A 21,617-nucleotide genomic window follows, 5' to 3' on the forward strand; every position below is an offset into this window, starting at 1 on the left:
TTCGATTTAATTAAGAAAACTGACCAACAGCTACTGACTAAGGCTTGATACTTTAAAACTGAACGATGTGTGTACGTCGTGCTTTTCTTCATTGGAAGAAAACAATAACAAACGAAATACCGGATTTACCGATCCAATCGATCCGAAAGTAGATGACAGAACCAGAATGAAAACTATTCTAAGTATGTTGTCATTTTGGCAAGAGGGATTAGTTTAAGGTTAGATGCTTTTCATACCATGATCCATAACCTTTCCTGTCAATTAAATTCTGACCTGCTATTCACAGACCACTAGGCTACTGGGCTATCATTCCAACACACAAACAGTAATTAATAAATAAGCAACGTCTCATTAAGACCTACAGCAAACAGCTAATGTTTGTGTTCTTTTAAATTTTTATGACAATGGAATTGGTGCCCTCGAAAGGGTACAATAATCTTTCCTTTGTTATATATCATAGATCAGACTAGAAGAAATATTAGAATTGTCTGAATGCTATATAAAGATGTCTTAATACAGTCAGAAACTGCAAAATAGTGTCTACCCAAGAGTCTTACTGAGATCAGTAAACATCATAAAGAAAAGGTGATTTAGTTGTCTACAAGTAGGTGCTTTGGACTTGGATCGGTATAATTATTAACACAATCTGAAAAACTTTATAAAAATATTTGTTATGATAAGACTCGTATTCGTCTGTCCATCTATCCAAAGTCACTCTCTGAAGGAAAAGTTAGGAAAAAATTAGGGAAAAAAAATAGAAAATTTCCGTCGGTTCGGAAAAAATATTTTGTTCAACAAGATTAAAAATCTTGACCTTCATTTTGGTAGACTGACACTTTATGACCTGCAATACTTCACCATTTGTGACACTTTACCACCTGCGGCACTTTACCACCTGCGACACTTTACTACCTGCGACACTTTACCGCCTGCGACACTTTACCACCTGCGACACTTTACCACCTGCGACACTTTACCACCTGCGACACTTTACTACCTGCGACACTTTACCACCTGCGACACTTTACCACCTGCAACATTTTACCACCTGCGACACTTTACCACCTGCGACACTTTACTACCTGCGACACTTTACTACCTGCTTTATTGGGAGATAATTTTGCAGCTACTTATTACACTACCTAAAGATTTCTCATGCCAAACCAGACTGCCAGAGTGCTAGTAATAGTAGCATGAATAACAAGAGTAAATAAGAAATATCTACTAAGGGATGAGATTTATGGATTACCATTGATCTGTACCCTATTTTTGGATGCCAGAGCTAATAAAGCTAACTGGCTTGACAGCAAATGCAGGTGATCCTACCAAATATTGTAAAACAAATAAAGAAGCAAAGAAGAAGAATTATCAAACCAAATAAAGATCACAACATTGCAGTACAATGGCAGAGAACTTGCAGAGGTGGAGACAGAAAAAAGAGCATTTCAAAAAAAATCTTCCTTCTCTCTGCTTTTCATTATTTTGGTGAGACTTCTCCTAAACTCGCTACATGAGTCCCTTGAGGAAGTTTTGGCATACAACAATGTAAAACATATATTTATGTGTCAAAAGAAACATGACACATATGAAGAGGAAGTAGAAGCACTGGTGAGTGCTTTTAAATTATTCAAAGAAGACACCACACAAAAGATTAGAATACAAGAGTGTTCTACAATGACATTAGAGAGAAAATAGAGTAGATAATAATAGAATAGCAATTTCGGTTGGATAGATGGATAATATTGGTGATACATCTTACAAGAATCTTTGAGCCATTTAAGGGAGTTAAATAATGATGACAAAGACGTAGATAATATAAAAAACTGCTATTGCAAGAATGAAGAAGTTAGTGAAAACAGGACTTCATGAAACACGTGAAACATAAACGCATGAGTTGTTAAAATTATTCAATAAATCACTTGATTGGATGGCAGAAGAGCTAAGATGTCTTGTCAGAGGCCGAGCAAAGGTTAAACTATGACCAAGAAAGACACCTAAAGGAAGATGCTAGTAGATTTTATGTACAAATAAAGAATAAAGACAAGCTCATGACAGTGATTGAGGAGGTAGGTTGGAAAAGTACAGCCCACCAGATCGTGTGGAGCAAAGAAAGACTATTGTAGACTTGATAAAGTAGTTGAGGTGATTGTGACAAATAAAAGTGAAACAGAGCTGAGATCTAAACAGAAAGGAAAGAAAAAGAAAAAATGGAATATAGAGAAACTGGAACTGCTTAGTGTTCTGTGGGCAATGTTCACTATAATAATAACCGTGTCTGTTCGTCTATCTGAAGCCATGCCAAGAGCGTTAAAAAAATGTTTTTGCACTGGAATTCAGCTTGGAAACGACAGTTTGGCCAACAGACATGCTAACCATTACACCACACAACCATCTTGCCATAATAGGGAATAATTATGGACATACTTATGACACCTAACAATATTTCATGGCGCACAGGACTGCCTGTGCTCTCGTGGTTGACAAAAGGATGGCAGAAGAGATAAACTAAAGGCTTGCTGAAAGGTGGTTCAGATCAGAGTCAAAATCGTTGCTCCAGGTAACAATCAGGGCAATCAAGTGAAGGTCGTCGGTGTGCAAGTTAACAATCCTTGATCTTGAAGTACATGTATAATCTTGAAGTACTTACTTCAAGCTGACATCGTATATCATGCACAAGCAGATGCTGTGTGTGTTTTTAAAAGCATTGTTGGTCAAACGTTGGCTTTGGAATTGGCAGTTATGCCTGAGTTTAGAGGTAAGCGAACCTCGACTACTGGAGACATGCCTACTTGTAGAGAGAAGTTTAAGGCTTGATGTCATTCCTGTCACCATCAGTGGCCTTTATGTGAGAAATGAACTTAAACCTGTTGTTTGCAGATCAGGTGTTCTGGACTACTAGGCCACGGCTGCTCTTGACAAGTTACCAAAAATGTATAGATTGCGTGACACTGAGATGAGACAATAGGGCATATTCTCAGCGACTGCTAGAAGTTAGCTAACTCAAGGAACAAAAGAGAAGCAACAGAGTGTACTATCATACATTTTTTAATGTTACAAAACCCACAGTGTACTATCATACACTGTGGGTTTCGTAACATTAAAAATAGTATGCAGGTTCAACAACCTTTAAAACATGATGCAATCACTAAACAACATGATGAATACTTGTGAACAAAGAAGTGAAAATTTGTTTTGATTGTCATCATATTGTGTGATAGGATAAAAAGCCTGATAAAATTGTTGATGACAAGAACAATGCTAAAACAGGGCTTTTTGTTATTGCATTACCAGAGGTTTCTGATGTGAAAGGAAAAGTGCCGGAGAAAATACCAACATAATTTAATCTAGCGATTAATGTGCGGAAAATAAAAATGATGATGCTCATAATTCATGGGGTGCTTTAGGCTATTTAAATGATTACATGATGGTTCTTCATCACAAACAGAGTCATCTGAGCAAACAGCCTTACTAGGATTAGGAAATAAGAAAAAGTTGTTATCTAAATCACGGATCTCTGGACAGAGGATGCTATCATTACCTGCACAAGCTAAAAAATTCTATAACGATGTTGTAGTAATACACAATTGATCAACCAATAAATAAATAAATCAATAAATTGATAGATGAATCAATAAATACATCAATAAATTATTCAATAAATAAATCAATAAATCAATCAACAAATCAATCAATTGATCATTTTATTAATCTGCCAATTAATCAATTAATCAGTAATAGCAGCTTAACTGCAGTCATTACTCTTATTTGGTCGTCTATGGCCCTGGCTGTCGCACCAACAGCTGCAAGGGTTTTGAGCATTTGCAATTCTTATGAGCCAAAATGTTTAATTGCAGCCTTAATATCCTGTATTTGCAGAAAGACAAAAGCAGCTAAATCCAGTGACACTCGCCTGACAAGATGACAAGGGCTGGCAATACTAACATCTAAAAATAGCAGCTCTGAACAAGTGGTGCCAAGTGAGTTAAAAAAACTGAACATGCCTAAAAGCTGGCTCAGGAGGATTATAACGGCAACGAGGGGGTCAGCTAAAAACAGCAATCATTTTGATGACCGCTGCCTGAAGGTTATCTGGCATAGGCGAAAACTGCGAACGTGCCTAAAAATGTAACGCACAAAATTTGATGGTTATACCACAAATAAAAGGGCCGGGCTACTACTTTGCCAAATTTTTTTCAATATTGGGCAAGGCCAGGTTAAAAATAACCAATTGATGGTTGCATTTTCGTTTCCTGTGTTTTTGTGTTGCTGAGGATTCTTTTATTTTGCAGCAAAGAGGAGTAAAGTGCTTAATAATAATATACAACATGATACCAATAAATAACGATATACCAAGTTTTATATAGTGCTAATAACATAGCATAAGTTGCTAAAAAAAGTTCTTTGTATAATTTTTTTGCACAAAGTTTCATAGCTATGTATTTCATAGCATGGTTCCAATAGTGTAATTGAAGTTGATCAATGATTTCTGTATAATTCCGTTCTATGTTATCAAATTAGAATGAGTGGCCATTCACTTCTCCAGTGCAGTCACAGTTCAAGATGTGCGAACAATCCTTCTAAAATTGAGTATGACGTTTGCTTAGCTTACTGCGAGCAGAGGCTGTGTGAGTGTTTTTAAAAACCATTGTCACACAAACAATGGCTTTGTGATACTGGCTTAACCTGTCTTAGTCCAATGGACTAAGACAGGTTCAGCCAGTATCACAGAGTTCAGTCTACTAAGACTAAGACAGATTCAAGAAAGCTTGAACCTGCAAGAACCTGCAAGACAGTAGCAAGAAAACTTCAACAAATGGAAAGATGCAACTTGCGGAGAGTAATTTAAGCTTAGATGTTATTCTTTTTGCCACTTTTTTAGGGATTTGAACTCTATCCTGTTTTTACCAAGTCAGGCATGCTAGACCACTAGACCTAACTGCTTTTCTTTGTAATAATATTAACTTTACTTTTTTTACTAAATAGCACCATAACATCAGACTCTCAAGACTGGCGGCAACTGTAATCAAATTAAACTATCTCTCGTTTAAAATGCTCTTTACCTCAAGAGCGTGATAAGTAAATCAACTATAAAAAAACTTCTTTCAAATTCAATAATCGTTTAAATATTGGTGCCCAAAACAAGTAAAACTGAAGAGGCAATTCATACTTGATAAACATTATTTGCCAGCTCTTAAAAAGTAGCTTTTTGTACCAAACTTCTTAAACTGTCAAAACGATGGTTATAACTTAATATTTTCAACAATTTTAGTGATTAAAACCCTTTGCATTATTTGCATATATTGTATTTTAAAGGCAATCAAACATCTTTTTTAATGTAATGTTTGTTAAAAACATGATAATTGCCAGTTAAATCTTGAGTGTTTTTGAGTAGTATCCACCAAGGAAATGATGTATTGACACTATGCAAAGAGCAAACAAAGATAACAATTCTATATGATGAAGCAGTCGTATAAGAGAAAAATTCGTTTCACTAGCGTAAGATACATAATAATAAACTGTAGCATACTGGCTGAACCAATACAAGATAATATAGTCTTATAATTCAATAACAATATATGGCAATACTAACAAAAATATGGTAGATAAATGCGCAAACACGCAAAAAACCATCAAATGGTAAATGTCAAACAACGGTGTGAAAACTCTCCATAGATTTACAAAGTAAAACGGACCACAGGTTCTATGCATGCTATATACATTATATAGCATATCTTATCATACAGATAAGAAAGGTGTGAAAACATATGCAAGCTATAGTATACATAATTTTATTTTAGTAGAGACACAAACCGCTGGAAGAGTGTTCTAGTTCTTTTCGATATCTCTGCTGTCAGACTGCCTTCCCTCCTGTCAACAATAAAGAAAGTTACACTCTCAAGCAACCAAGTAATGAGAACATTTTGGTTTAGAAGTTGTCTGCAATTTTTAAGGTAAAACAACTTCTAAATACTAAACACATTTACACATTGTAAACGTCGATTTCCTGAATTTGCTATTTAAAGTTTGGATGTATTGACATTCTAATCATGACTCTTTTAGCAACAAAGTTTTTTTGTTTGGTGGTCATTAAGTTAGTCAGCATGCACCAAAACTTTAAAGCTACAAACATATTATAGATCATTCAGACCACCACATTCTAAGAATTTGTGTGGTTGAAGATTTATGTTGCTGGTAAGATACGGGTCAAAGTCCTTAGATCATCAGTGCTCTTTATTTCAATAACTGATCTGCATGAGTCACCCTATAACAAAGACTCTGTTAAAAGTTACATCACACTGCACAATAGATTATTATATAACCACATCGTACACTCACATAGGCCACCGATGATGAAGAGTTATCGTCTCCCTTTCTGTATTTGTAAAGCCATACTCTGAGCTTGAAGCAGCCATAGAAAATAAAGTGAATGATGATGACAACAACAGCAGCACCCCCACAATATATCAGTGGCCAGGTAACTCCATCACTCCAGTCAAGCACCTTTAATAAACAAGTGAACACAAGTGGTGAGTGTTCGGTCATTCATTCAACATTCGATGTATATAAAGTATTTTGTATGAAATGTATAAAGCGTATGAAATGTATAAAGCGTATAAAATGTATAAAGCGTATGAAATGTATCAAGCGTATGAAAGGTATAAAGCGTATGAAATGTATAAAGCGTATGAAATGTATAAAGCGTATAAAAGGTATAAAGCGTATGAAATTTATAAAGCGTGTAAAATGCATAAAGCGCATGAAATGTATAAAGCGTATGAAATGTATAAAGCGTATGAAATGTATAAAGTGTGTGAAATGTATAAAGCGTATGAAATATATAAAGCGTATGAAATGTATAAAGCGTATGAAATGTATAAAGCGTATGAAATGTATAAAGCGTATGAAAGGTATAAAGCGTATGAAATGTATAAAGCGTATGAAATGTGTAACGCGTATGAAATGTATAAAGCGTATGAAATGTACAAAGTGTATAAAATGTATAAAGCGCATGAAGCGTATAAAGCGTATAAAGCGTATAAAGTCAGACAGACAGACAACAATGACTTTAGCATATATAGTTTTTGTGATATTCAATAAGAGCCGTTGTCCTTTTATCAATCAATGTTAGGCTATTAACAGATCAGCTAAGAAATGACCAACTGATTCCGAGTTTGCCAATTTGGCCTCAAACTGGAGAGAAGGGTCAACAATTACGTCTCAATGTGAGCTGTAACTCTACACTAAAGTAAAAGTTGAATAAATGGGTGAAATGCTGACACAGCAGCTCATTAGTAATTACAAAATGCTAAGTTAGGAGTTAATATTATTACTATCAAGTATATGATATAGTTACTACTACCTACTACTGATGTATTAATAAAAAAATTTGCATCTGACAAAAGGCGAAGTAAATAAAACATCTTTTATTTAAAAAATGAATCCATTTAATCATCGAGTTAAACTTATATTTAAATGGCCAGAATATTTTATATTTCATATTTTTTATTTCATATTTTATTCAAACCTCTAACCCTGTCAGTTTAGTGTGCCATGAAAATTTGTTTTTAAAAACTTCATCTATATTAATTCTACTCCCTTTTTTTCATAAAGCCCCGAGGATAACATCTTGCACAATTATCCTTCAACATTGGAAGATGGTCGATTAGTGCGGGTTTAGAATGTTGGTCTACTAAGCAGAATGTCATGAGTTTGAACAATGTACCATGTGATCCTTTACCCCACCCTCTAACCTTGGCTTAGGACAGACTGGTACCCTGGCTAGCCATGAGAGAGCGACAGTTGTAATAACTGGTATCTGCACAATTATTCTGAAATGCAGAATGGTGTTTGATTGGCCCTGGTGTTAGAGTGTCAGTCTACCAAGATGAAAGTTGTGAGTTCAAATCCTGCATGCGGTAATATTTTTTCTTAACATCTAACAGTGACTTTGGACGAAAAAACGGAAAAACACAGTTTTTAGTATATTAAAGGTTAGCGGAATGCCCGGTATTGCGCGGGCATTAAAAATCAGCTTATAATGAGTTGTCTGCTACTTGCCATTAGCCTGGCAAATATCCAATGGCTAATTTAAGTAAGCTAGTTATCTACAGCTCTTTATAAAACGTAGAATGACGTTGCGTCATAACGGAGAGCGGGAGGGTGTTTTCACCCAGATAGTGACATATATCGCTCTAACAACCCATCAATCTCGAGTAGCTAAATCGGTAAGGCATTTGCCTGGTGAATGGGAGATTCAGAGATCAAATCTTCTGTGACATGGATTTTTCATTCCAATATTTAAATAGCTATAGCTGGACAAACTGAACTAATACATACATTGAGATATATATACTGTGTGTGATACCTATTGTACCACATGAAATTATTAGTAATAAAATGTTTAACTCATAGAGTGAAGTTTCACTTAAACATATTGTATATATATATATATATATATATATATATATATATATATATATATATATATATATATATATATATACGCTATGTTGATCTATATATATTTATATATATATATATATTGGCAAAAGTGAGCAAATAAAAGACCATTAAGTCAGATCTGTTTTTGCCCCTCTTATGTTGCTCTACTGACTATGAAGCACTTCATTTTCAGCATTTTCCTAACTTTTAGAACTTTTATTATTACTAGTACTCTGGCAAACCAATGCGCTGCGAGAGATCATCGTGTGTAGTGAAAATGCGCACAATTATTCTGCGAGGAGCAAGATGGTTGAGTAGAGCAGATGGTAGTGTGCTTGGCTGAAATGCCAAATATCTAGGTTCGAGTCCAATACAATGCAATCTTTTTTACCATTCTCAGCAAAGCTTTGAACAGAAAAATGGACACGTGCTTTATTATAGTAAAGATTTGCGCAATGATATTTTAAATTACCATTATGTGTTATTATATTTTTTAATTTTGTACCACTTACAGAGTATATGTATGGCATTCCCAGGGCATTTGTTCCTCCGCTATAGTCATAGATTATGCTGAAGATAATATAAGACAGACCAAGCAGAAATGGTAGGTAGACATGCAAAATCTTTACTGGCATTGCAGTGATCCAGATGTCTATGAGCACATAGAGGCCATTGACTCCATGCGTAACATACGTATCGGCATAAATGGGGTAATCTGAAAATGTACCAAGTCCTTAACAGACAACATCGAAGGATACAGCAAGGTGAGCAAATGTGATGTCATTATAATAAGTCTCTATACAGCGATAGTTGTAGAGACACCTAGGTACGCCATTGCTAAATTGCTACTCTGGGCTGGCAAGCTGATCATGTTTCCATAGAGTGCTATAATAGAGTGATGGTCGGGCGACTCCTCATGTCAAAGCATACGTTCGCATATAAAGCAACAGGAGAGAAAGACCTACACACCCACTAGTGTGATGCCATTAATTGCTAAGGCTGTTTCCATGGCACAATGATGGTGCATCAAACAGATGCTTCACTTCCAAACAGCGACACTGAATCATGGCAGAATGAGAGCGATATAGTTGTTTCTATGATGGCATTGCAGCGTCATATGGGGGTGAATCACTACGCTATCACTCTATGGAACCATAGCATTAGTTATATAAAGATCAACTGGTTATTATGAGATGTGGAACTGTATAAAGAGAGTGACTTCATTAAGAGAATCGTGTCATAATGACACAGTTCTCGGACTTACACTATGTTCACATTGAAAAGACATTAAATGGCCTGCTTGTAACTATCTTATGGACCAGCCTTAAATATATTTTGCTTGATCAAAGAAGATATTTGGTTGTTATTACAACCTTCTCCAGTCTCACAGAACAGTGTATAGATAAATTAATACCTCTTAATGCATAAAGTACCATATTGGTGCCATTTGCATTCCTTTAGCGGCATTTTTCTCTTTATAATTCACGCAGTTATGAGGCTTAGCTACATGTACTATCTCTATGGCAAAAAGAGAGAGAGACCAGCAAAGTGTATAGCTACTACCACGGTAGCCTGCATCGTTTCATTTAAACAATTTTTATCCTCAACTTTTAATCTCTTTGGCGAACACAAAGAGATCTCTGTCGAACACAACAATTCTTTATCTAGAGGCAACCAAAGCACATTTTCAAAACTGCGAAACCAACTTTAATAAAACACCTTACATAAAGTAGATGCTTGATTGTGAATGAATGTTCTTCCTGGCACCAGTTAATTTGAACATTTTTCTCTTAGCCATAACAAGTTTGGCTATTGCCCGATTGCCCGACTAGGTGCTGGCTAGCCTACATTGCCGATTTGGCAGAGAGAAGGCAACCCTTCCTGTCACTACCAGTGACACTTTCTGGGAATTAAGCCCAACCTGTTGTTTACAGTCAGGTACCTTCAACCACTAGGCTACGGCTATCTCAATCCAACACACAAACATTAATTATTAATCAGTGTCTTATTCAGGTGCTATAGCAGTCAGCCAATGTTTGTGTTCTATTAAAGTTTAACGACAATGGAGTTAGCACCCTATATATCGTACTAAATAAATGCCCGGCATTGCCCGAGTAAGAAAAAAGCCTTTTCACCAAAAATTTATTTTCATTTAACATGTACAACATTTATCATTCTAAATTTTTAACTTCACATCGTGAGAAAAGTGTTTTGGGCAGCTCAAATAAACTGAGAGAAAAAAGAAAACAGCTGTAAAAGTGTTTAAATGTGAAATAATTAGCAAATAATGGCTAGATAATCTGTTTTGCTAATTATTACAATGAAAAGGATTTGCTACTGATACACTTATTATGAAGCGAAAAAAATAAATAAAAATCAAGAATATGCTAAATTAGTAATAACAATGACTACATAGAAGAGTCTGTATAAAAAGTTTGCTATCGTCGCAGAAGCTCGTTGTATTCAAAGTTTTGATGAACAATATTGGTACTTCTCAAACTTGGTACAAACATACAGCATTGAATTGGGCAAGGGTACTTTGTCTTAGTACTTTGTAGATCTCCCTATTGCCCTTAGAAGAAATTGGAAATAAAACTGTAACGGCACATCTGAAATTAAAACAGCTACATAATTTGAAAATTTAAAATTAAAAAAATAGGTAATGAACTTAGAAATGGCTTTTGCAAAAAGTCAAGAAAAAAAAGCAAAAGGTATTATTAATTAATAACAAGAAGTACATTTTTTTGTAGCGTGCAATCATGATAAGGTTAAATAAAAAGGTGCAAATGGTAAGAATGGCTTAGCCTAGTTGTTACACGCACTTGATTGTTGACTTGCGATTTGAATGTTGTAAATTCAAATCCTCAGAGCAACAGATATTTGTTACCAAAACATTATCACTAGAACTAGACAAGCTAATGATGACAGATACTCACAGTTAAATATAGATTAGTACCCTGGCATTCTGGTGTGATATGAGTGATCATCAAATGTAGTAATTCACTGCATCACATGTAATAACTATGTGCACATTTACTCAGATATGGCAAGGTGACCAATTGGTGCCAGTTGCAGTGTGCTGGTCTAGCAAGTAAATATTCAACAAATAAAATCCCACTAAAAGTAATGTTTTTCTAGCCTATAATCATAATTTCAGGTGAACACAACTCTTATTATAGTAAAAAAAATTATAGAATAACCATACCTTCATTATATATCAGAGACCAGAATAAAAGAGAGATTAGAATTGTCTCTCCTGATGTGAGCTCATATAGGAACCAGTTCAACTTCATATACCACTTAACATCTTTTGAACTTCCTAGAACAAAAATCATACATAACATTTCCATTGCGTAAATATTATACAATGTGAAACCTCAAACAGCTTCTGAATGTATAGTTTCAATAGAGAAAACACCCACCACATGACATGTTATATATTCTGTAAAATAACTGGCTTTATGACCAGAAATGCGATTTGCCTCATTAGCAACCATATTACCTGTAATCCTTAAGAATGCATTTCAAGTGCTACTATAACAAGATGGCTAAAACTGAAAGTCTCCCTAAAGAGAACTCTGGTTTAATTTTGAGTATTTTACAGCGCTTTTACAGAATTTATAAATAGCTAACCATGTTTCTTAAAGATATTTGCAATGCTGCTTCCAAAATATTTGCATCGAAATGAATTTGGTTAACTCTCAGTGTGTTCATTTTGGTATTTTGAGTTTGGTCGTTGATGAGATTGCTAGCTATTATATTTCATGTAACTTTTTAATGAAACATTAGATTTAAGGTTATCAGTCAAAAGGGAGCTAGCTCTGAGCCTTTCTTTATAGCCTCAGAGCTTTAGTTTAGCTAAGAAGGGATTTGGCAAAGCATTAAGAGTTTATAAATGGCTTCCCCATGTTTTACCAAAACAAAAAATTAAAATTCACTGTTGCCTTAATTAGGACCTAATTAAGGCAACAGTGAATTCTAGATTATTTGTTTGTTACTGAGGCTAAACTTTGTGGCCAGAACTATTTAAGGGAAGATAACCCTAATATAATAGAAATACCTAGCAATAAATACCCTTCAGGTATTAAATAGGCAATAAATTATTATGCATTAGTGGCCTACGGTTGTCAAGATAGAGAAACTAACTTCACATTTTTTAAACACACAATCAAACCTTTGGTTACAAATTTCTGATTGTATTAATTTTTTGACAAGCAAGCTCAACAAACTACTTGCTTCGAAATATGAATATATCAATTTCAACATATCACGCCCGTGTTTCTAAAAAGTTAGTAAACGAGCTCATTAACACACTGTCCACTTTTATGCTGTTTGGTTGTATGGTGCTCAGAAAATTTATTAATAATTATATTAAACAGCGCTATATAGCATTTGATGATGGCTAGTAAAAGTCGTAGTAGTGGTAAAAAGATGAGGCAATGCTTTTAGAATTAAACAGCTATAGAAAGACATAGGGAGAAATCTTTGAGCTATTTTTTTGAATCTTCGAAACTATCCGTAGCATCAGAAAAAAGGGAAAGTAATGGAAAAAAGTAAAAGCCCAAAGTGAGATGTTACACAATCTTCAGGTGACAAGGTAACAAGTGCTAAATCGCATTGTTACTTTTGACCCGCTCGCCCGCTCACGGGCAATCTGGCTTACTTTGCACATATATGCAAAGTATATATATATATATATATATATATATATATATATATATATATATATATATATATATATATATATAATATAGCGTATACTATATATATCAATAGATTGTTAACTTAAATGCAGCACTAATTATGCACTAAACTGAAGTTTTAAAATAAGATAAACTTGTACAATAAAATTCACACAAGCTGGTCACTAAAACCTGAGAACTTTTGCAGTCAGTTTTTATTTTCTTGCAGTGTTTGGTGGCTTTATGGACAGTTTTTATTTTGTCTAAACATAATTATATAGTTTTTTGTGTCTCTTGCTTTTTTAGCCTGCTCTACATTCACCAGTTGTAAAGTGCGGTCAAAGAGTAACAAAATACACTCTCCATCTACTCAACACTAGCTGCTGGCAGCTGTCTGATTACAGTGGCAGATGTTACAAAGCAGCTAACCCAGAGCGATGGAAATGTTATCCAACTACTGCGGGTTGACATCTCCAACCAAAATCGAAATGTTCAAGTTTGCTACTGTAGTATCGACACCTTCACCGTACCTTAGCCTTTTGTGAGTGCATTAAAATTAAACTTTTTTTTCTTAATGATTGAGGTTAATATTTGAAAATTTGAGAAAATCTGGAACCTAGATTTCTGCAATAGCAACTATAAAGGTGCGTTTACACCAGGCCGATTTGTCGGAGTTGAAAAAAACTCCGACAAATCGGCCTGGTGTAAACGCACCTTAAGTGGTTTTGGAAATGGTTTTAATACCCCAATTTATTTACGGCAGCGAAGTTGAAACACTACAATGAGAACCTATTGTTGAGCATGTTTCAATTACACATGCGGTTCTACTAGCTACTCCATTTAAACATTTAAACCATTTAAACATTTATGTAACCGAGTCATTATTAGTACTACTTTGTGTACACCTCTACTGATCACTTTCTATCAAAGAGCAAAGAATGTCGAAGTAGAAGGCAAATAAAGGTGGTGTTCAATTAAAGGGTAGAGTTGTATTTTTTTAACCCTTCTTTTATAGTGGCGTTCTATTAAGGGTGGTGTTCAAATAAAAGTATCGTTCAAATAAAGGTTTTACGGTATTTTAAGCTAATCATCATCTCGCAACGCAGTTTATCTTTAGTGTCAAGCAGCAGCAACTATACTAATGTCAGCGACTGTTAGCTTTTGTGACACACACTTTTACATTAAAATAATTAGCTTTCTCTGAGCAGGGACATCTTTATCGACCAATGATTCTGCTGTCGTACGCTTGCTGACGTATCTAACAAGTCAAATGATGTTTTTTGACCAACAAAAAAAATATTGCACCTGCTCATTGTAAGGGATCATTTGCAGTGACACGAACTAATTTCCTTTTTAGTAAATGAGGTGTTTATGATACTGTTTTGGTGGCCATATCACTCATCCTGTTTGTAGTTTTGCTGAGCACAGATGCTAACCATAAGCGGCTGCCGCGTCTATCTTGAACTGTAATAACAACTACAGTACTACAATTTGTTCTGTTAATTGTGACACTGCACCTAGGAGCAAAGACCGATTTTCAATTTAGAAAAAAAGGTTTCTACATCCTGTAGAATTTCATAACAAAAGTTGTGCTAAGTGTAGTGGTAGGGCAAAGGGTCTCTGTCAATATTCAAGCAGGAACTAAACCAAATTCAAACTTGTAGATGCTAGGACAGTGGCTATCAGGAATTACCAACTCCATAAAGTTAAGCTTTGCTAATTAGTATCATTTAAATTTTTGTAGATTTATCAAAAAAAATTGATATTTTTCTATCATTTGTGATTATTTTTTATGTTTGAGATGATCTGATTGCCAAGATTAAATTGTCTAGAATAAAATCGATAAAACTTGATCCCGATCAACACGCTTAGAAACAATGTACAAAATGATGTCACAATTTGTTATTGTTGCTATAGTTGATATCGGCTATTGCGCTCAAACTGAAGTGTTACGTGTATCTAATCTGTCGGTCTCTTTGCAACTATAGATGCCAATTATAGATGCCGTAATCGCATTTGGATTGATCTTAGTGTTTTAGTTGTGATCAAGTTTTATCGATTTTTTCTTAAAATATCCTGAAAATCAGATCACCTCAAACATCAGAAACATTTGCAAATGATAAAGAAATATCGATACTTTCCAATAAAATCTAAAAGATTTTTGTCTAAAATCATGTATCTCTTCAGAATAAAGTTTGTTCTCGTCGTACTAGGGCTAATTTGTTTTTCGCAAAACGGTATCAACAATAATTTCTCTCGAACTTTAAGTTTGGCGATTGTAATTGCATCTCAGTTCAGGGCCATCCGTTATGGTAAAAGCAAATTTGCAAATAGACAATTGATAAATTTTCAGGTAAAGGTTTACTAAAATGCATATTAGAACTTCCATCAAGTATGTTTTTAGTAAGCTAAATTCATATAAGTTACATATATTCCTATAAGACCATAACTACAAAATACACCAAAGTTATTGTAGGTAACTATAGTTACTACGGTTAACATATTGTTTTGTTAATAGCTTAAAATGATGATGATTTTGATGATTTTTACCAGGCAGTGGTTTCATTATGTAATTACTTTGGGTTTTTATATCCCTCTATACAATATTTTTTGCATTATGATGTCAACACGAAAGCAAACTAAAATCATATAATCGAATACGAAATTATTTTTTATTGGAGTCGTAACAAAACCGACTATATTTAGCCATTATTTGCTAATTATTTTGCATTTACATTTAAACACCTTTACAGTTTTATTTTCCCTCTTAATTTATTTTAACAAAACACATATTTCATTATGTGAAATTTAAAAGTTACGGTTGTTTGAAAAAGTTTGAAAACCTTTAAAGTTGTTTTATTTTTTCTGAATTCATTTGAACTGCACAAAAACACTTTTTCCATAATATGAAATTTAAAAGTTAGAATGATAAATGTTGTATATGTTAAATAAAAATAAATTTTCTGTCCAAAGACTTTTTTATTACCCGGGTAACGCCGGGCATTCACCTAGTATCTTTATAATATTCACTTGCGTAACTTCCTGAAAATTTATCATCTTCTCTAGCAGTACTTACTTCAGCTAAAAAGCAATGAATGCTGCTCTAGCTGAAGCAAGTACTGCTGACATGTACATATCATGTTGAAGTAAGTACTGCTGTCACGTACATATCATGTTGAAGTAAGTACTGCTATTATGTACATATCATGTTGAAGTAAGTACTACTGTCATGTACATATCATGTTGAAGTAAGTACTGCTGTCATGTACATATCATGCTGATGTAAGTACTGGTGTCATGTACATATCATGCCGAAGTAAGTACTGCTGCCATGTACATATCATGCTGAAGTAAGTACTGCTGTTATGTACATATCATGCTGAAGTAAGTACTGCTGTCATTATCCATAATGAAGTCTTATATAAGAACATAGATATTGATTTCTTTAACTTAAAATAAAGTTTCACAAAAAAAGAATAAAATCTTCAAGTATTGAAGCCTGTACAGGAAGCAAATAAATCAATTATTTGTTGTTTACTGTCGACAGTTTAAGTCAACTGCTTTTAATTTTTATATCACTGAGACTTCCAAGATGCAATATCAATGACTAAAATTGGTAAAGTCACTGTGCAAAACTGTATCAAGTGTTTCTTGTTAAATTCTGAGTTGTCTCCTACTATTCATTCTAGTTTACATACATTCTCAGCACTCTCCTATCAGACAGCTCATTTATACCCATAGCAGTTACTAGTTGGTATTTATTCACAAACAATAAACCACAAACAGTGCTTTTGCTACTAAATAATTAATTTCATTCTGATGAGATTTAAACCGTAATACTGTAATTAGCAAGGCATAGTTTGATGGAGTAGATAACTCCTGATAATCCCTCTCCTAGCAGCTACAAGTTCATTAATGATGTTTCAATTTGTGCTTGAATATTGGTGAGATTCAATGACCTACCGCTAAATTTAGCACACATCTTCTGTTATGGAAATCTAAAGTTTGTAGAAACCATTTTCTAAATTGAAAATCGGTTTTTGTTCTAATGGCTGTGTCATAATCAACAGAAAAGATTACAGTAGGTTCAAGACAGACTTGGCAGCTGCTTATGATTGACATCTATTCTCATGCCGACTACAAAAACAGGTGGCATGGCACCAGTACAGCATAATATACAGCTAATTTACTAAAGAGGAAATTAACTAGTGTTACTGCTGCAGTAATGTGAATGATCGGACCATGCATAAAAGTGCTGATCTGTAAAACTAACTGTTACAAGTTTGAATTCCGCACCACGCAATTCATTTTTGATCTTCAACCATGGCTCTGGACACACAGATGGGCATGGCTCTTATTTTAGTAAAGAATACTGATTAATTAAATGTTCTCGGAGATTATGTTACAAAAACATTTTTGTTAGAAACTTAAAAATTCTCTGAAAAGACATCGAGTACTTTTCAACTCAAAACTTGGGCATATCTACTTAATAAAAACCTAGAAACTCGGAAAGGTTAGTACAAGTTAATAACTGCTTCCCTTTGAAAAGCTGGTATAAACTAATAATTGTTCTCTGTTTCAAATCATGATAAAGCAAGTAGCTATTTGACAAGCTCAATTTATGAATGAGCTATAAAGACTTCCATAGAAGGACCACAACTAGAAATAATTATATTTTTTTGTAATTTTAAACCAAGTAAGGTCAGAGATGATAAAAGTAGAATCATCCCCTATCTCAACATTGCTAAAGGAAAAGCCTAAAACATGGAAGTTTAAAGGACTTGACCCTGGCGTGGCATCATAGTTACTCCCCTTATAGAGGAAGTCAGAGAAAGGTCCATATTTGGTAAGCTAGAAGTATGAGTGTGAACAATTTAAAGGTGATGTTATTAGTTCTCAGCCTAATATACTAACAGTTTTAAGTTTCAACAAATGCTATTTGAACGGAAAAACTGAAATGCCTGATTCTTTAGAAGATCACTAACCAAAGCCATGACCTACATGTACCTATAATATTTTATGGCTTTTACAGCTTTGAATGAGGCATCTAATATATTATTTCTTTGACAGTGAGGTATGTACCTTCCCTCCTTAAGGTCTTTAGGAGTCGGAATTGCCCACCATCTTTCTAGAAATTGTCCCCTCCTACTTTTTTATAGCATTTATTTGTAGCTACTTGTGATAGTCAACTTACTTGAATGTCCATAGCATACTGTTGCCACGACTGCGTTTACCAATTGTGCTATGGTAAAGGCTAGAATACCCCAGCTGGTCAGGTAGATGAACCACTTCACCCTTTGGCTTTCATCAGCGTACCTATCAGAGAAGCAGCCTGACGTTTATTCAAAACAAACTTTCACAAAATTTTAGTTGATTTTATTGGAAAGAATCGGTATGTTCTATCATTTGCGATCGCTTTGATGTTTGAGGTTAGCTGACTGTCAGAGCGTTTTAAAATTGAAATCAATAAAATTTAATCACAATTAGAATGCTCAGATGAAAAATACATGCGAAATGGCGTCACTAGTTTTTTTCATTGCGCTAATTGATATCGGCTACTGCATTCAAGTTAAAGCATTATGCGTTTCTTTTCTGTCGATCTCTTTCAACTACAGATATCATGATCACACTTTCGATTGATCTGAGCATTTTAATCGTGATCAAGTTTTATCAAGATTAAACAACAGATTCTCTTCTGTTGTCTTCCACATCTGATAAGTATACGTACGCTGCGTTTCCATGTTACTGAATGGGTGCGGAGTTGCTCTCCCACTCTAACAATTTAGAATTGCGCTATAGATCTTTTCAAGAATAGTGATGTATTCCTCAAAATAAAACTTGTTAAAGTAGACTCTCTTTTAGTCACAGTCACTTCTCAGTTCATGCATAGTCAACTAGTTGTACTAACTAGTAATTATTTCGTCATCCTCTTACGAGCAACCACTCCTTCACATGTAAATATTTGTGTAAAGGCATAGTCAATCAGAAAACAGGTGAGTGGCAGTATTGGGAAGAGCTTAACTGAGTGTTGTCAATTCGGATCCATCAAAGTACTCAAGTCTCAATGTACTCTTACAGCGAAGGCTTTCCCACAATTTTAACGAAGCGAATCAACGTTAACTGTGCAGGATTCTACTGTTTCTATGATTTGTAGTGGAAGCAACTCCAAACCTATTCGAAGCATAGAAATTCAGTGATAATATGACATTCTGACTTATGTTTATTCAAGGTTACATCATGCCATTACAGTTTTCTAAATATGACTGAAAAAAACTACTCTAGACACAGTTAGAATAGTTGAGCTGAAATAAGACCAGCTCTATAGATTAATAGCTTTGGGATCACAGAAGGTACTCAGATCATCTCTGTTGTATTTACTGATCTAACTTTGTAAATTGTATTTTACAATCTGAATGATAGCCTCCACTCTCTCCACCTGAATGATAGCCACCACTCTCTCTACCTGAATGATAGCCATCACTCTCTCTACCTGAATGATAGCCACCACTCTCTCCACCTGAATGATAGCCACCACACTCTCCACCTGAATGATAGCCACCACGCTCTCCACCTGAATGATAGCCACCACTCTCTCCACCTGAATGATAGCCACCACTCTCTCCACCTGAATGATAGCCACCACTCTTTCTACCTGAATGATGGCCACCACTTTCTCTACCTGAATGACAGCCACCACTCTTTCTACCGTAAGCCTTAGTGGTTTGCAAAAGATAAATAACCTATGCAAACTGATTCATTGAGTAGTCCTTATTGGATAGATCACAATTTTCATCATAATTTCTTTTATCGGAAATCATCTTTGTTTGAGATGTGTTTAAAAGCACTCACAGATTCATAATTAATAAAAGATGACTTTGATATTAATATTAAATTATCAAAAATGATAAAGTGAAGTATGGATGTCAAAGACTTTTATTTTTGTGTTACAATCGCAGTTGTATTAAATGAGGGTACTTTCACACGATCACTAAATGCAATTAAGGAAATGGCTAGCATGTTAGAGAATATTATGGTTAATGAGCCCATGATATTCAGCTTATTAGAATGGCCAACTGAGTTGACCAGCCACCTTCCAATACTTCAAAATAATTGTGCCAATCAGAAAATAAAATTTGCTTTGCGAGAGAAAAGGAAACAGACAGATGGATGGACAGACGGACAGATAGATGGATGAACGAACAATAGCCAATAACAATATAGGTGTGATGAACTCTGGTTAATATGACAAACTTAAGCTAATTACACAAGAACTTTATCAGTATTTTTTATTATTTGCGATTGTTGTTGATGTTTGAGGTGATCTGACTGCCAAGATGTTTCAAGGTTAAAATTTGCAAAACCTCATTGCTGTTAAAACGCTCAGAAGAAAATGCATGCCGAACAGATGTCACTTGTTACTGATATCGGCTAATATGTTCAAATTGCAGCATTACGCGTCTCTATTTTGTCGGCTTCTTAGACAAAGTGCAACTATAGGCCTCATAACCACACTTTTGCTTATATCTGAGCATGATCACCGCGATCGAGTTTTATCGATTTCAATCTTGAAACATCCTTGAAGTCAGATCATCTCAAATGGCAAAAACAATTGCAAACGATAAAGAAATACCGATAATTTTTGCCAAAATCCACTACAATTTTGTATACGAGTAAATTCCCAATGTAAGAGAGAATTCACTTTTATCCTGTAGCAACTAACTTCATGGTAAAAACCATTCTTTAGCAGATCTGTATCATCAACCATCTAATGACCTGCTGTCGATAAAGAATGCAGGTCAGCGATAGTTTGAATAACAGACTAGTAAAAAATCTTTCAAATCATCCAAGTAGTAGCCAATCATTTTACCATGTCTGCTCGGCAGCTCCAGAGAATATGGTGAACGCAGAAAAGAAAATGACTGAAAGCCATCTCCAACCTAGGTAGAAAATCCTCCATACTTTGTTAAGTCTATGTTCAGAAGAGAAGAGACGCCAAGGCTCTGTGTTTGAAAAGAATAAGTTCTGAAAGGAGCACTCTCCAGTTCTACCCATGATAACCAAGCGCAATGATTCAAACATATATGGCTAAATACTAACCAGCACTGATAGTAAGGGCAATTTGGAATCAAGACTTAACTTCATGAGGATGATAGACTTACCAAACAGATTGGCTAATCACCAATTATATCCCACATCTGCTAAGACTGCAGTTACTGTAATAGATTGACACCAGTGATGCAGAAAGTGCAATGCATCATGTCCCTATTCAGTGACCTAGTTCTAAGAATTTAGGTCTGCCTCTGCCTCTCTGGGATGTCCAGAATTTACAGGAAGTGCGACATGAAAATTTTAACAACTCAGGTTTATCGTAACGCCCACTTAATAATTGATTAGTACCCTTGCAGTCTCATGAGCCATGAGAGATTGTCAGAACTGCTTTCCCATTCTCCAACAGGGCTTCAGACAGACAGATGGACACGACTTTTATTATAA

The 21,617-nt window shown here is 34.8% G+C and overlaps 1 protein-coding gene across 2 annotated transcripts; it reads right to left on the reverse strand.

Annotated features, from left to right (window-relative positions):
- Positions 1–5,436: 5,436 nt before the first annotated feature.
- On the reverse strand, positions 5,437–21,163 carry LOC137401987 (protein rolling stone-like). 2 transcript variants are annotated; one of them, XM_068088459.1, is made up of 6 exons: positions 20,992–21,163; positions 18,319–18,440; positions 11,648–11,761; positions 8,955–9,157; positions 6,337–6,501; positions 5,437–5,868 (listed from the first exon to the last, which is right to left on the reverse strand). In XM_068088459.1, exons 3-6 carry the CDS (start codon positions 11,733–11,735, stop codon positions 5,827–5,829), a joined length of 498 nt encoding a protein of 165 aa, XP_067944560.1. In that variant the 5' UTR covers positions 11,736–11,761; positions 18,319–18,440; positions 20,992–21,163; the 3' UTR covers positions 5,437–5,826. The 2 variants fall into 2 exon arrangements, with proteins under 2 accessions (XP_067944560.1, XP_067944559.1); XM_068088458.1 differs by lacking the exon at positions 20,992–21,163 and adding an exon at positions 19,615–19,640.
- Positions 21,164–21,617: the final 454 nt, after the last annotated feature.

Source organism: Watersipora subatra, chromosome 8 (assembly GCF_963576615.1).
Source record: "Watersipora subatra chromosome 8, tzWatSuba1.1, whole genome shotgun sequence".
Lineage (NCBI taxonomy): Eukaryota > Metazoa > Bryozoa > Gymnolaemata > Cheilostomatida > Watersiporidae > Watersipora > Watersipora subatra.